The 16,428-nt window shown below is 33.1% G+C and overlaps 4 protein-coding genes across 4 annotated transcripts; 1 reads left to right on the plus strand and 3 right to left on the minus strand.

Moving 5' to 3' along the window:
* The first annotated feature begins 760 nt into the window (after nucleotides 1-760).
* LOC120258962 (serine/threonine protein phosphatase 2A regulatory subunit B''beta-like) lies at nucleotides 761-7,736 on the plus strand. The gene is made up of 13 exons (XM_039266453.1): nucleotides 761-1,261; nucleotides 1,693-1,938; nucleotides 2,037-2,142; nucleotides 2,234-2,333; nucleotides 2,680-2,785; nucleotides 2,935-3,025; nucleotides 3,983-4,124; nucleotides 4,618-4,765; nucleotides 4,854-4,963; nucleotides 6,143-6,299; nucleotides 6,379-6,504; nucleotides 6,609-6,760; nucleotides 7,178-7,736. The coding sequence occupies exons 1-12, from the start codon at nucleotides 1,109-1,111 to the stop codon at nucleotides 6,747-6,749; spliced, it is 1,626 nt and encodes a 541-aa protein (XP_039122387.1). The 5' UTR covers nucleotides 761-1,108; the 3' UTR covers nucleotides 6,750-6,760; nucleotides 7,178-7,736.
* Nucleotides 7,737-8,105: 369 nt separating this feature from the next.
* On the minus strand, nucleotides 8,106-8,723 carry LOC120258199 (cytochrome P450 71AU50-like). Its single transcript, XM_039265556.1, has one exon. It carries the CDS (start codon nucleotides 8,721-8,723, stop codon nucleotides 8,106-8,108), a length of 618 nt encoding a protein of 205 aa, XP_039121490.1.
* A 25-nt stretch (nucleotides 8,724-8,748) lies between these two features.
* Nucleotides 8,749-9,773, minus strand: LOC120258201 (cytochrome P450 71AU50-like). Its single transcript, XM_039265558.1, has 2 exons — nucleotides 9,197-9,773; nucleotides 8,749-9,089 (listed from the first exon to the last, which is right to left on the minus strand). The coding sequence occupies exons 1-2, from the start codon at nucleotides 9,771-9,773 to the stop codon at nucleotides 8,749-8,751; spliced, it is 918 nt and encodes a 305-aa protein (XP_039121492.1).
* An 822-nt stretch (nucleotides 9,774-10,595) lies between these two features.
* On the minus strand, nucleotides 10,596-12,443 carry LOC120258203 (cytochrome P450 71AU50-like). The gene is made up of 3 exons (XM_039265562.1): nucleotides 11,945-12,443; nucleotides 11,007-11,562; nucleotides 10,596-10,899 (listed from the first exon to the last, which is right to left on the minus strand). Exons 1-3 carry the CDS (start codon nucleotides 12,441-12,443, stop codon nucleotides 10,596-10,598), a joined length of 1,359 nt encoding a protein of 452 aa, XP_039121496.1.
* Nucleotides 12,444-16,428: the final 3,985 nt, after the last annotated feature.

Below are 16,428 nucleotides of genomic sequence, written 5' to 3' on the forward strand. Positions count from 1 at the left end.
TATCTTATAAAATATTAAATAAAATATATTATAGTGTAATTAATATTAGTGAGTATAATATATAACTGATTTATTATATTAAATTAATTATTTGAATAAATAATTAATATATTATATTTTATTATAATAAATTAAGTATATAATAATTATATTAATTATTCATACTATTTGAAAATTTGAATTCATATTTACATAATATAAAAGTATAAATTTTTATAATATATATTAATTATTTATAATATCGAGGCAAAGATAACTCCCATCATGGGTAGCTATAACATGAATCTAAACGAAAAATACATCAAACCAAACACATATTTTTCAAATCCGAATTTCTAATCCTCCAACCAAACGTAAAAATTTTGTGATCCAGGTATTACGAAATACGTCCAACCAAACATTTGGATTTCTGCTCAAGTTTTTCAAATCTAAAGGTTTGTAAATCTAATCCATCGATTTTCAACTACATCCAACCAGAGCCTCTAATGATTTCGAACTCCGAATATTTAATTGGATTTGAACTCGTATATTTGAAAGTCTTTTACTGTATCAATGTATTTTATAAGATTTGAATTCCGGATATTGGAAAGTCTCACATAGTGTTGGAATCATTTATCTGGAATTTTAAATTTCTGTTTTATTATTGAAAAATAATAATAATTTTCGTTTTTCTCACGTGAGCATCGTCAAAGTTATAACTAGAAAGTGAATCCAACGGCTCAGATCAGTTCTCTCGGTGCGTGCTCCAGAAGGCGTCACTCGTTCCTCTCTCTCTCTCTCTCATCGTGCTGTTATATTGGCGCTCTCTCTCTCTTTCTCTGGCCTTGAAATCGTCGATCGACGCTGGTGTTGATGAAAGTTTTGCTTTTTGTCTCGGAATTCGATCGATTTTGAGTTTGATTTCTATCGGTGAAGCCAGTGATTAGGGAAGGAGGAGTTATTTGTGAAGAATTGATGTTGTATTTGGATAGGGATCAATGAGGAGGGAGAAGTGGAGAGATCTAGGGTTTTTTTGGTGAATTGACGGGTGTTTTGATTGGTGATCTTGTTTTTCGGAAGGGATCTAGGGTCTGGTATTTGTTGTATGAGATATAGAGGGATTGGGTAGATGGATGTGGAGGTGGTGGCACGGGATTTGGCTTCCCTTGATCCGGAGCTTCTTCAGCTCCCTGAGGTATCGACTTTGGCGCTGAAGGAGAACCCTGGAATCGCAGAGCAACTATACTCGCAGTGGCTCTCTCTCCCGGAAACCGCTCGGCTGGTGATTTCCTTTATTTCCAATGTTAATTTCTTCTTTTTCGTTTAACTGAATACCATTTGTTCAAAAGGGGGAAAAAGAGAAAATATTGTTTTTTCTTTATTTGATCATCACCTGGATGCATAAATAATCATGATGATTCGAGAATATTAGCGTTTGTTTTTTAAACAATGAGTTTAGAGAATCAGGATATAAATGTTAGAAGGTGATGCCAATTATTCATCACATGAACTCTTAAAGAGCAAATGGATGTCATTTTAAAGGCTGTTGAGTGTTGATAAATCAGAAATGAAATCTTTATTGGATATCTAGTGGGATTTTTGTGGGTGCCATTAGACTAATTGACTTGATGTCACAATGAATGTGACTAATAATTTTTGAATGTTAGGATCAGACTTGGTAAATTGCTTTTAATTATTGTTAATTTGATCTAGGTAAAAACTCTTATTGGCGATGCAAAGGCTGGATCATCTTTGAATGTTCATGGTGGTTCTAATGGTGGAAATGCTGCTACAAGCAGTCCATTACCTTCCATGTTCCCTGCTGGTAGTGGGCCTCCACTTTCACCTAGAAGCAGCTCTGGATCCCCTCGAGTTGTGAAACGTGGAGGGCTAGGACCCTCAACATTAGGCTCTCCTTTAAAGTTGGTCAGTGAACCTGTGCGGGAGGTCATACCGCAGGTAATGCATACTTTAATTGATGGATAATATCTTTGTATTATGTTAAGGAATATTTTAGTCAAGCAAAGATTTGTTTACAAATTTGTATTCTATTTTAGTTCTACTTTCAGAATGGCTGTCCGCCACCAATGGAGCTGAAAGAACAATGCTTATTCAAAATTGATGAACTTTTCTCTGGCCACTTAGATGGACTTCAGGTTCAAGGTGCCGCACATTACCTAACATGCTTTTTGCTTAGTCTCATGAACTTTTCAGACATGCTAATTGGCTTTTTTTTTTCTTCTTGAACAATCAGAATTTAAATATGTTACAAAAGAAGTATGCAAGCTGCCATCATTTTTCTCCAGTTCTTTATTTAGAAAGATTGATGTTGACTGCATTGGTGTTGTCACAAGGTATGATGATTTATATATCAGACTTTACTAGATTAGTTTGAATCATAAGGATTGCTTTTTTTTTTTTAGTTATTCTCTATATGATGTGTAAGTTTTTTAATTTAATAGGCATGGTGCATTTTTTTTGTTTTTTGGGTTCAAGTTGGATTGCCCCCATCACAATGTGACTGTTTCATTGGAGAGTTTAGTACCTTGCAGTTATTCCTTTTTATTTTTTATTTTTTATTTTTTATTTTTGCCGAGTCCAATAGTATAATGGCTCACAACTCTTACCAGCAGTCAAGCATGGTGCCTTGAAATCTTGTTCTGTAGGTCTGAGTAGCTGGTTCTTCTGATTTGTTTCTAGGAATGCCTTTATCGATTATTGGGTAAACACCAACATCATGACAATGGATATTGCCACTCAAATATTCACAATTTTGAAGCAACCAGATAATAAGCATCTGACAAAGGTTGGTGTTAACTTCATTTCATTGAATTTACAACGTAATGTTAAACCTTTTTTTTTTTTAAGATAACAACATGAAGTCAAGTAAATGGTCTTCTATATATGAGAACTGTCTAGTGGTCTCCTAATTTTACTTTTTCTGAGAAAATGTAGGAAGATTTCAAACCTGTTCTACGAGAGCTTTTGGCTACCCACCCAGGGTTGGAGTTTTTACAGGGCACTCCTGAGTTTCAAGAAAGATATGGTGAGTCAAATTGTTTTCAACAAATGTGGATCAAATGTAGATAGGGAGTTGACGTATATTGCAGTTCCATTTTCTGCTTACTAGGTTTTTGTTCCATTAAGTTCACATTGTTTGTTTGCTTCTAGTTGCTAATTGTTGTCTTTCTAGTTTCAGCTATCTGTCCTGATAAGCATCAGAGATTATTATACACTCTAAGCTAATGGCTTGTTATGGGGTACCATAAGTCTTAGGCAAACTATAATGATACCAGTGGATGATGCGAGGGCAAATATTACAAAACTACTTTGCTTAAGAATCATAAAGTGTTATCAATGACTATGAACTACCTATTCTGCTAGTTCAGGAAATTTATGAAGCTTCATGCATGCTTATAAGAATGCTTCCCCATGTTATTTCCTCACAGTATGGTTATTTTAAGATTTCAGTTCCTGGAGGAACAAGGTATAATGGTTATGTTTAGAATATTCATGATAGCTACCTTATGAAGCAATGTGGCTTGTCTTCCCTCTTAGTCTGCGGAATAAGATGTTGACTTTGTAGATAATTGGCTTGTGATTAAAAAATTCAAAGGCTGAAGAGAGATTATGCTACTTTATTTACAGCTTCATGACTATACTTGGCTTAGATGACTAGATATGCTTGTCTAGTTCGGCCCACTCTTCAGCCCATGCGGCTCATCCTGCCTTTTAATCAAGAAGCACTTTCATTCGCATAATCCTACATTCCTACTTGAAGTTGTAGTTTACCACCTCACTAAATGACTTATTTTGCTATCTGTTAGCAATCAGTGATTCATTGCAGGTTTTTTTTATGTAATTTTTTGCATGACATGCTTTTTTGAACACCCTTGACATTTCCAATGTTTGATTAATGTTTGAAATAGTATGTTGATTTGTCCTTTGTAGACAACTTTGCATTTCTTGTTTCTAATATGTGATTTCAAATTCTTGTTACCAGCGGAAACTGTCATATATAGAATATTCTACTACGTAAATAGATCTGCAAATGGCCGTCTTACCCTTAGAGAGCTGAAACGTGGGAATTTAATTTCTGCAATGCTGCATGCTGATGAGGAGGAGGACATTAATAAAGTTTTGAGGTAATTTTGGTTGGATTTGATGTTAACTGTACAGAAACCTAGCATATTCCTATGGTTATTGATTTTATTTGATCATGTTTTGCTGGCTATTATTATTTGTGCCATTTGTATCCTCTTTCATGCTTGAGAAATTATCCTGTCTTGTGGCACAGAAGGCTAGCTTCATTTTCTGGGAAATTTTTGACTAGTTTCTTCTGTTATCATCTTTTGTCTTGCAAACAAAAAATAAGCTAAACTTGATCTTGTATTCTTTTATGGTTTAAAGAATAATGAAGACTTTATCCAAAATAAATAAATAAATAAATAATGAATGATCTCTTCAATGTTTTCATATTTATATAATGTTTTAGATTAAAGGAACCAGCTCAGATCTATCATATTTCTTTGTTGCATCATTACCTGTAATCATTTCTACTGGAAATAAAATTTTGTGCCTGTGGATATAACTTTATGTATGCTAGCCTTTGAAAATAAAATACGCTCTTATATGCAGATACTTTTCCTATGAACACTTTTATGTGATATACTGCAAGTTTTGGGAGCTGGATACCGATCATGATTTTTTTATAGACCACGGCAACCTCATCAAATATGGAAATCATTCACTCACTTATAGGATTGTTGATAGGATCTTTGCACAGGTTGGCTCTCGACTTTGTATCAAGCTACTCTTTACATGTCACAAATCATGTCCCTTTGGTTCTTGTCATTCATGTTTAATTATCATAGGTACCAAGGAAATTTACCAGCAAAGTTGAAGGAAAAATGAGCTATGAAGATTTTGTTTATTTTATGCTTGCAGAGGAAGATAAATCATCTGAACCTAGTCTTGAGTATTGGTAATTTCAACTGCTTCTTAAATCTTTATTGATCTCTTTTTCATTAAATGTCGTTAACTATTATTTGTTGTGGTTAAAGGACTGCAGTTGTACCTGGACTGTGTTATTTTCTTTGATTCAGCATTTGTGCCTTTGGTTGAGCCTTGTAAAGAAAAGAGACATTATCCATTTCATGATCATTAAAGTGCTTTTGTTTTTAAGCTGATAGCTAACATTTTTGTAGAACCTCCTAGAAAATTTTCCTTCACTTCAGAACCTCTTAAACATATATGTCGTCTAGTAGCTCATGGTGCATGTCAATAGCTCTATATATATTAATATTGAAATAATCATGTCGGTGCATGAATTATTTTATTTTCTATTTATTTTAATTTGTCTATCACCCTGCTCAACTTGACTGCAAAAGCATCCACAACTTACTTAGCAAACAAGTCAAGCTAGTTAGATGTATGAAATGGCATTTCCTCCAGCTTCCAGAAGATATTGTAGCCCAATAATTCCTATCTTGAGGATATATCCTACAGATGCATTGTCATCTTGTTGATGTTGCATCGATCAATAACCACATCACTGTCAATACCATGAACAATTTATTTGTCTTTGTTAGTTCATCATTTTCATGGTGCATGACACATGTGAAACTTGTGCTAGTGGATTTTCATATAACCTAAGATTTGTAGTGATAACCTGAAAACTTGGTTGGGAACGCATAGTCTGGTACAATTTGAAAAGACATTTTGGTGATGTTTTGTTTCACATTCCTTGAATGGGAGGTATCAGGGATTCAGGACTGAAGGACAAACTTCTACTACAACTTTGAGCATGACAACTAGCATCAATATTATTACAATTTGTGGTTTATTCAAACCTTTTATTCGGTTGTGCAAACCATATAATTGAAAATGAGACCTCAGATAATAACCTAAATTTATGAAGGATTTGTATTTGGATATCATTAATTGATGATTTGCCACAAATTTTCTACGAGGATGATTTGTTTTCCATGTACTAAGTGCACAATTCTTTAAAAGCCACTTTTTTGGTCCATTTAAAGTGAGCTCTGCATCTTATTTGTGCCTTGTAATATACTTGTTAGACATAAATTATCCAATATACAATCTGAATTTTAGTATATTGATTTCAATTATCCTCAACTACTGATGATAATATATATCACAGGTTCAAGTGTATAGATTTAGATGGAAATGGAATTCTAACACCAAATGAGATGCAGTTCTTTTTTGAGGAACAGTTGCATCGCATGGAGTGCATGGCTCAGGAACCTGTACTTTTTGAGGACATCCTCTGCCAGATGGTTGATATGGTTGCACCAGAGGTCACCTTGTCCATCCAAAACTAACTTTGATGTTATTTAAGGGTAACTAGGGCAATACTGATTACAAATTTTGGTTCAGAATGAGTGCTACTTCACGCTAGGTGACTTAAAAGGATGCAAGCTTTCCGGGAATGTTTTTAATATTCTCTTCAACCTAAACAAGTTCATGGCGTTTGAAACCCGTGATCCTTTTCTTATTCGTCAGGTTGGTTTGCCACTTTTGCAATTTTCATCAGGATGGTGTTCTAAAATTGTGATATCAGATTTTATGTTAAACATGTCTGTCTGCTACATTCAATATTTATCCAGGAGCGTGAAGATCCAACATTGACAGAATGGGACAGGTTTGCACACAGAGAATATATTAGGCTGTCTATGGAAGAAGATGGTGAGGATGCCTCCAATGGTAGTGGTGATGTTTGGGATGACTCACTTGAAGCTCCCTTTTGATTAAAGGATCAGTAAGTAGTTTTTGCTGTATATGATATGCAATGTTCACGTTCATCACAAGCTGACAACAGTTGCGCATTGTTGGTTAGTTTTGTAATGGAAAATCAGGCTGCCTTAAGCATGTATTGTTGTAGATATAGTGGAAATGAATCATATAAATTAATGCATCTGAGCAATATACTGCATAATGGATTTTATAAGCTGCTTCCTTTTTGACTCATATGACTTAGAGCATCATTGTTACCTCTTTCTTTCTTTCTGTCTTTCTTTTTTTAAAATCATTGTTACCTCTTGAGTTGACCTATCTGATCAATGTTGGTTTAGATGTATGGCTCAGTTTCCTCTGGCCATAATGCTCAGGTTCCTCTCACCACAATGCCTTTCATTTCTTATTGTTTTTCATCTTCTTTTTCCCTATTTGAATGTAGGTGGAAAATCAAGAAAGGTTTTGGCTTCGCAATGCTTGCTCAAAGCTAACGAAGAAGCAGCTACACACATCACATACTGTTATCAAGGAACCGGCAGCATACAGTCTTACCGATTTTCTCAGCCCACAGGCTAAATTTCCTGATTGTAAAAATTAAGGTTGTTCCTATTCCCTTCACTGCTTATGCAAAGAGAAGCTGCTGGCACATTGGAACAAGGTGCCATATGTGACTTGAGTCAGAGAGAAAATCACAGGCGAATCTCAGTCTAATTCTTAACTGATGTTTGATTCATTTTTCGATGGCATTATATTTGTTCATTTAGGTTTTCCCTTTGCCAGGGGATTAATATTGCTGTTCTCGCATTCTATTTCTCATTTCTTTGGTTCACTCAAATCGGCTGTTGCATCCTCGTAGTCTTTTATGTGCTTAATTCGGTTTCTACAATGCGAAAGAAAAAGCTTTAGTCTTTCACTGTTTTACCTCATTCCAATTGTAGTAGTTGTAAGAACATTGTGTTCATAGTTCAGCTCAATAAATTGGCAACTATTTTTTGTTTTCAGAGCAAGAGATAGATACTCAATGAAAAGGCTACCATGTTTTCTGGTTCGCTTGACAACAAGGCTTGTTTTCAAAGTAAAGGGATGCACAAGTGGATGATCCATGAATAAGAGATCAGCTTGTCTGATTTCACCATTGGATTCTAATGCCTATTGTTTGTGCCTGTGTTTTAAATTAGGTTCCTTTGAAATCAACTTATAGATCATGAATGCAACTAACAAACGCCATTGCTAATCAACCATACTGCTTTCCTGCATTTATGAAGAGGAATCAGAGGCTTCTTTTTTTTTTGCTTATATATTTGATGTTACATGATTCCTTAGTCTAGAATTATTATTTGTAAATATCTCCCTCTTTTATTTCTTTATATTTATAAAGCTACTAGTTTGAGTGTAAGAGGAGTAGCCATGGTTATTGCAAACCCTTCATACTTCTCCTGCATGTCAATCTGTGAAGCTGAAATCCCATCCGGAAGCTCCCAATCAAAACAATGCATCAAGTTGGCCAACACAAGAGGAATCATTGTCAAAGAAAAGTTAATTCCAGGACAAGCTCTCCGACCAGATCCAAATGGTATAAGTCTAAAGTCACTTCCCTTCACATCCACAAAAGAGCTCTCAAATCTCTCTGGCAAAAACTCTTCAGCATTTGTCCACACTTCACAATCTCTACCAATAGCCCAAACATTCACCAAAACATTGCAATCCTTTGGTACATAAAGCCCTCCTCCAATGTCACATTCTTCAGAACTCTTATGACCAAGAAGTGGCCCAGGTGGGTGCAACCTCAAGCTCTCCTTCACAACCATGGCTAAGTACTTCAACCCCGGCAAGTCGGAGACTTTGATCATTCTCCTCCGATCATTTCCGATCACTCTCTCTAGTTCTTCCTTCATCTTCTTCATCACCTCTGAGTTCCTAACAATTTCAACCATTGCCCATTCCAGACTGCTCGGCAATGTGTCAGTTGCACCAAGAATAGTATCCATAGCAATTGATATGATATTACTCCGATCAAAATTCTAACCCCAACGCCAACTCTTTATGCTTATCATGCATTACTGACAATAAGAAGTCAATGAAATCCACAATAGAGTTCTTCTTCTTCTTCTTCTTCTTCTCCTTCTCGCTTCTTAGATTTTTCTCAAGTAAATGATCATCTATGATTTGATCCACGAACCCGCGAACCAGCTCCAGCACAACCTTCCCATGCTTGGCCAGTCCATGAACATCAAACCACTTGAGAAATGGCAGGTAATCACCAACATTAAAGTGACCAAAGAGAGCAGTGATCTCATGACAAAGTTCACCAAAGCTCAGTTCCTCATTAATCTTCTCTTCAAAACACTTCCTTCCTATTAATAATAATAATAATAATAATATGAGATTAATTAATATTCATATCGATCATGTAATAACTTGTTGAGAATTAAATATTGTAAAACAAATTAAATACTCATACCCAGCACCATCCTGCATATGACATTTCCTGTTAAAGATATGACCTTCTTCTTGATGCTAACAAATGGATTATTGTTAGTACTAATATTACTAAACTCTTTGAGATCCTCTATGAGAATAGAAAGTTCTTCTTCAATTAAAGAAGAAAAGGAGATGATTTGCCCACTGCCGAGAACTTGGGAGACAGCAAGCTTCCTTGCTGATCGCCAGTAAGGACTATAGTCATTGAAAGCGAAGCCTTTGCTGCCGTAAAGCAAGCCGAACTCTGACCGTTGCCGGTTGGAGAACAAAAGGTCATTGGTTTTGAGTATGAGCTTGGCTAACTCCGGTGAGGAGATAACAATGGTGGGCATGAACCCGAGTTTGAGATACATAATGTGGCCGTAGGTTTGGGCGAGATGGTGGAGGCTTTGGTTGGGGAGATGTCCGATGAGATGGAGGTTGCCGATGATGGGAAGAGCTTTAGGACCCGGAGGTAGTCTTAGAGTTTTGTTCATCTTTTTTGAGGTTGTTTTGAGGATGAAGATGGAGGTGATCAAGAGTATGAATAGGAGTGTGAGGAGGAGAATGAAGTCCATGTCTCTTGTTTTGCATGGGATGGAGGAATGGAGGAACAATTAAAGTTGTGTTAGTTTTTATAAGGGAAGTAAACTAATAGCATTTATGGTGGATTAATAGGGTTATAATTGTTTTGGATTGACATAAATTAAGAAGTAATTAATTAATGACTTAAATGTTACAACAAGGAATATTTTAATTTGAATAGTAAATATATTTCCACAATTACATGCATCTCAAATTTGTTGTCACACCAGAATGCAATACAGAAGCCGGCAATACGGATAGGCCGGGATTTTTATATTATTCTCATATTGTTCATATACTGTTTATCCGGGATTCTTATATTATTCTCATATTGTACATATACTGTACATCCGGGTTTCAGTACTGTTTGGTACTGTTTATATTCATATAAAAAAAGGCTCTTCTCGTCTATTATTCAAAATATATATACACAGAAGCCGGCCAATTCAGAACTACATTCTGATGACTATTTTTGATTTATTTTTATCTTATTTTATTTTATTTTTTTAAGAAGTTGATAAACTTAATTAAGTAAGAACAAATACAAATAGAAATACATGACATAATTGAACAAGTAAGTATTCACTGGTTGTATGTGAAGGCAAATAACCAGAAATTAGAAAAGATCGTACATTGAACAAAAGCAAACTACATCTTTTTTTACTGTTTCGGTCCAGTACTGCTCCATCTTCTGTTTTTTTACTGCTTGAGACAACCATTTATTTTGATATAGATATATATGTATACACACACAGTCTGGTGCTCAAACCAATACTGAATATACATATATATATATATATATATATAGATGAAGTTCAAGGCTTGGGTGTTGGTTTGAGAAGGAGAGGAGTAACAAGAGCTATGACAAGGCCATCATATTTCTCTTGCATGTCAATCTGAGAAGGTGAAATCCCATCTGGAAGCTGCCAATCAAAAGAATGAATTAAGTTGGCCAAAACAAGAGAAATCATAGTCAGAGAAAAGTTCATCCCAGGACAAGCCCTCCTACCAGACCCAAATGGAAGAACCCTGAAGTCACTTCCCCTCACATCAACCTCATGATCATCCTCAAACCTCTCTGGTATAAACTCTTCAGCATTCTCCCAAACTTTACAGTCCCTTACAATAGCCCAAACATTCACCAAAACATTGCAATCCTTTGGTATATAAAGTCCTCCTCCAATGTCACAGTCCTTTGTGCTCCTGTGTCCAAGCAATGGCCCAACCGGGATGCAACCTCAAGCTCTCCTTTCACAACCATGGCCAAGTACTTCAACTCCGGCAAGTCGGAGACTTTAATCATTCTCTCCCGATCATTGCCGATCACTTTCTTTAGTTCTCTCTTCAGCTTCTCCATCACCGCCTGGTTCCTAACAACCTCCACAAACACCCACTCAAAACTACTCGGCAATGTGTCTGTTGCTCCAATTATGGTGTCCAAAACAATAGAAATAATATGACTTCGATCAAAATCAAACCCAGCCATCCACTCTTGTTTCTTATCATGCATTACAGATAACAAGAAGTCAATGAAATCACTGCTGTTAGATTTTTCATTACTTTCTCTTTTAGCAACATGTTCATCGATGATCAGGTCTATGAAACCACGAACCAGCCGGAGCACCACCTTGCCACGGCGGCAAACTCCATGAACATCAAGCCAATTGAAAATTGGCAGGTGATCATAGATGTTGTGGTGGCTCAAAAGCTTAATGATCTCACCGCAGAGATCACCAAAGCTTAAGCCAGTACCATTAATCTTCTCATTCATGCATCTCCTCCCTATTTCACGAGTACGTATTCAAATCTCAGTAAACATATAAAATTATTATTATTATTGTTGTTAAGTATAACACCGTATTTAATTTTTTTAATATAGTCAATATGTATTTCTGGTTTCTCTAATATGATTTATCTCTAGAAAATTCTTATATTTTAATTTTTAAAAAAAATGTATAGTAAGTTTTTGTAAGGATAAATTATATTAGCTAGAGAGAGAGGGATTTATATTTTCTAAAAATTAAAATACAAAGACATCTTAAAGACAAACCATACAATCATATTAGAAGGATCAAAACAAATAGATTGACTATATTAGAGGAACTAAATACGGTATTCTATGTACTTTATTATTATAATTATAATTTAGAGTGCGTATAGGTACCTAGTGTTATCTTGCACAAAGTGTTGCCAGTGAGAGAAGCCACCTTGTTCTTGACAGAAACAAAGTGATCAGTAGTAGCATCATCAGAAATGAAGTCTTTGAGATTCTTAATGAAAAGTAAGAGCTCTTCTTCCATGATAGAAGAAAAAGACATGACCTTGCCGGCACTCAACACTTGAGAGACGGCAAGCTTCCTTGCAGCGCGCCAGTACGAGCCATAGTCAATGAAGGCGAAGCCTTTACTGCCGAAAAGCCGGCCAAAATGAGATGGCACACGGTTGGAGAAGTGAAGATCATGGGTTTTAAGGACAAGCTCGGCCAGCTCCGGTGAAGAGATGACAACGGTGGGAACAACACCGAGTTTGAGGTACATGACTGGGCCGTAGGTTTGGGAAAGACGGTGGAGGCTTCGGTTGGGGAGAGACCTTACTAGGTAAAGGTTGCCGATGATGGGAAGGGGTTTAGGGCCTGGAGGTAGCCTTAGGGTTTCTCCGTTCATCTTTTTTAGGGTTTTTGTATTCTTGGTTTTGAGGATGAGGATGATGATGGAAATGAATAGTGATAGTAGTGTTAAGAGAATGGAATCCATGGTGTTTCTTTTGGAGTTTCTCTTTTCTTTTGCTTGAGCTTATATAAATATAAACACACACTACAACAACAGGGTTGTATATATATATATATATAATTATATAATAGAGATACATTTGCATACAAAGGGCACGTCATCTATGAATATCTTACGTAATGCTTATCTTCAATCGTTAGATTCTAATCTAATATTTTTATAATAGCATTTATCTTCAATCGTTAGATTTCAGTCTAATATTTTTATAATAGTATTTATAGGCCCTGTTTGGGTTAGCTTTTTAAAAAAAATATTTTTTTTTAAGTTTAGTAGAAGTGTTTCTGAAAAAAAAAGTGATTCTCCAGAGTAAGTTAAGCACTTTTTTATATTTTGTGTTTGTATTAGCTTTTCTATAGAAGTAAAAATCTGTAAAATAAGCTGAAAAACAGTTTTTTTCAGAAGTTTGTCATAACCAGCTTCTTAAAAAAAACTGTTAGCTTCTGTTTTTGCAGAAAAGCCAATACAAATAACTATTTTTGAACCTAGAAGTGTTTAACTTATAAAAAAAACAATTCTGGGTTTTTTAAAAACTAATCTAAACATGGCCTATAGTATAAAAGAATTTTTATCTATATATATATATAATAATACATTGTACAAATGAATAATATTATAAAAACCGAATAGACAAGCCAACCACTTAGTTGAAGTAGATCACAAGTAAAAAACAAGTGTCTAATTACTTGAAGATGGGTTACCGAGCATGGAACCGAAAGAAATCAGAGAATGTAAGCTGCCAAATCTAGTCATAATATTATATTGTATTAAAGTCAAAAGATTGCATGTAAAGTCAAAAGTTTGCATGCGTTTTGATTTACGTGAAACATACTTCACGTGATTATATATGTATTGTTTTATTTTATTCTTTGTATATTATATATATATATGTATGGGTGTAGGTTTGTTTTAGTAAGAGAAGAAGCATTACAACTATCTCCATTCAAGTAGATCTCTCCATCCACCTGAGAACTTCTCATATAGAAAAACTTAAGATCCTGATCATTTTACAACAATCTAATGTTTTCATAATAGCATCTACATTGTAAAAGAATTTTCATCCATATATGGTACATTGTGCAGATGAATAATATTATAAAAACCGAATAAACAACCCAATCACTTAATTTTATTTATAGTACTATATAATTTGTCTATTGTTAAGTCTATTATTGTTATACCAAATTATGTCCACGTTTCTTTATCTCTAATTTTTTAAAACTTGCGGATATCCGTAGTTGATATATAGTTATATATGTATGTATGAAGCCGTGCCATCTATGTTCATAAATATAATATATATAGCTATATACACATGCGTATTTAAGTAGACGCATTATTGAATAATGGGATTTTTAATTTTTTTTAAAGCTTACGGATATCTGTAACTGTAATTGACATATAATTATATATGAAGTCGTGTCATATATAAACGTTCGTAGATATAATATATAATCAAATATATATTAGACACGTACTTAAGTAGATGCATTGTTGAATAATAATAAACGGCATATTTTCTTGACCTATTTTTAGATAGATTAATGTTGGATGACGTGCCACATGGAGTTTTCTCGAAATTGATTTTTTTTTTTTTTATGTTTTTACTTTGTGAGCTGACTCAGATCTCAGTTTCTGAAAATGTTAATGTCTTGTTGTTGTTGTTGTTAGAAGTCATGAAACTTTTGGTTTAATTAAAAGAATTGTTTTAACTTAATATTTATTTATTTTTAACTATTGATCATTTGTCCGCAACATATAAAATTTTCCATTAATGATAAAAATACTATTTAAAAACCATAAGATTAACTTTATAGTATATTAACACCTGATTATCTATACATCCTACGAGTTCATGTCTTGTTGAGTATACGAGTTTATGTCTAGTTGAGTAAATAAGTTTGAAGTATTAACTCTACTCCAATACACGCTTTATTTCATATATATATATATATATATATATAAGAAATGGTTCCTTTTTCTTAAAGAAAACAATAATGAATTTTAAAAAAAATATTAGACTTGGATTGTTTTAACACATGATATAATTTTTATTATTTTAAAATGCAAGCATTTTGCATATTTCAATAGAAAAACTTGTACAAAGTCGAACTCAATTAATTAACCTATATAACTTGATAGCTTCAAATATGTAAATATATTACATTTTTATTTATAATATTTAATATTAATATATACTATTTATTGGGTTTAAAACAATATATAATTAATTTGTACAACTTATATTAAAAAATAAATCATGAATAAGAGTTTAGTTTCAAATTATTATTATTTTTTTAACCAATACGTTAAGCATAGTTAGTAAAAAACGTGTTAGTGGTTTTGGGTTGTAAGTTCTTATCTTTATTGGAACCCATTACCATTTCATGTGTTGATGGGATTTGAATTTGAAATACTTAAAAATCTTACGCTATACTTTATAGAGTGGAGTCCGAACTAAAAACCTATTGATTAGTCTCAAATTATATTTATTGATATTAAAATTTTTATAAATAAATAAATTTCAATTTATAATTTCAATTAATAAAGCTGTGTTTAAGATCTCAAAATTAAAATTACCATAATTCAAACGTCAAACTAAATAATTTTATAGTTTAGATCCAAAATTTATAACTTAAAGGTCATTAATAAATTTCACCCTTTCTGATGTTTTTGTAATTTTTTTTTTTTTGAATAATAGACGACAAGCGTCTTTTTTATATGAATATATACAATACCAAACAGTACTGGAATCCAGATGTACAGTGCATGTATAATATGAGAACAGTATAAGAATCCCTGGTGAATATTGTATGAACAATATGGTGAACAATACTGCCGAGGAAAGGATTTGAACCCATGACCTCCCCTTATACTTAGGTGTCATACCATTGGGCTATCCAATGGTTGAAAAAAAATTTAGATAATAATAATAAATAAAAATTGAAAGAAGCATGAAATTTCCTATGATAATTCTATTTCTCTAACAAAATTGGGTTTTATTGTGTTTTTTTTATTGCAAAAAAATTGTATGAATTAAACAATTTGAAAAATTTAAATGAGTTAAAGAATCCGATCTCAATTTTATTTAATAATGTAATTTTTTAATAAAATGATAAACCACTGTTATATTAAAATGAAAAAAACGGACGAATACAAACAAACTAAAATAAAGATTAATAACCACTTCATACGGAAATCCCCACCAACAATTAATATATTTACATTGAAAAAACAATAATTAATTATATATTGTTTCAAATAAATTGTACATGATGTTGATTATAGACAATAAATCTTGAAGCTTATCTTCACAGTTATATATATATATATATAGGAAAAACAACAATTAATATATTGTTTCAAATAAATTGTACGTGATGTTGATTATAGATAATAAATCTTGAAGCTTATCTTCACAATTATTTTGATCTATTCAAATCTCTTCATTGTTTGTGCACAAAAAAAAGTCTTTGAAATCCTTTTACTTATTCATTTATGTTTCCATATATTGGATGATCAATAATGATCATATATACAATAGAGATTATCCACTTTAAATAAATAAATAAATAATATTAATTTATTAATTAATTTTATTTTTAAATTTATTGGAATTCAAATTCATTAATGATCACATAAATTTATTTTTTTATTTTCAAATTAAAATAAAAAATAGTCATTTTAAAACCATTTATGTCTAAGCTAAATGTATATTTTGGTGTTGGTTTTATAGCTCAATCTGGATGCACACAAATGCACGAACTGTATTATCACCTCATTTACCATAATGCAAAAATTATGTTATTAAGATATTAACATGATTTTTATTTATAAATATTAATTTAAATTTTTACAATGT

Source organism: Dioscorea cayenensis, chromosome 4 (genome assembly GCF_009730915.1).
Source record: "Dioscorea cayenensis subsp. rotundata cultivar TDr96_F1 chromosome 4, TDr96_F1_v2_PseudoChromosome.rev07_lg8_w22 25.fasta, whole genome shotgun sequence".
NCBI lineage: Eukaryota > Viridiplantae > Streptophyta > Magnoliopsida > Dioscoreales > Dioscoreaceae > Dioscorea > Dioscorea cayenensis.

Bases quoted from the DNA above. Each gene is read 5' to 3' on its own strand.
- LOC120258203 (XM_039265562.1), bottom strand. From the start codon at position 12,443: ATGAACGGAGAAACCCTAAGGCTACCTCCAGGCCCTAAACCCCTTCCC. The intron at 11,563-11,944 runs GTACCTATACGC...CTCGTGAAATAG, and splicing joins TTTGTGCAAGATAACACTAG to GGAGGAGATGCATGAATGAG. The intron at 10,900-11,006 runs GTTGGGCCATTG...GGCTATTGTAAG, and splicing joins GAGCTTGAGGTTGCATCCCG to GGACTGTAAAGTTTGGGAGA.
- LOC120258201 (XM_039265558.1), bottom strand. From the start codon at position 9,773: ATGGACTTCATTCTCCTCCTCACACTCCTATTCATACTCTTGATCACC. The intron at 9,090-9,196 runs GTATGAGTATTT...TATTATTAATAG, and splicing joins CATATGCAGGATGGTGCTGG to GAAGGAAGTGTTTTGAAGAG.
- LOC120258199 (XM_039265556.1), bottom strand. From the start codon at position 8,723: ATGGATACTATTCTTGGTGCAACTGACACATTGCCGAGCAGTCTGGAA.
- LOC120258962 (XM_039266453.1), top strand. From the start codon at position 1,109: ATGGATGTGGAGGTGGTGGCACGGGATTTGGCTTCCCTTGATCCGGAG. The intron at 3,026-3,982 runs GTGAGTCAAATT...TCTTGTTACCAG, and splicing joins TGAGTTTCAAGAAAGATATG to CGGAAACTGTCATATATAGA. The intron at 4,125-4,617 runs GTAATTTTGGTT...TCTTATATGCAG, and splicing joins GACATTAATAAAGTTTTGAG to ATACTTTTCCTATGAACACT.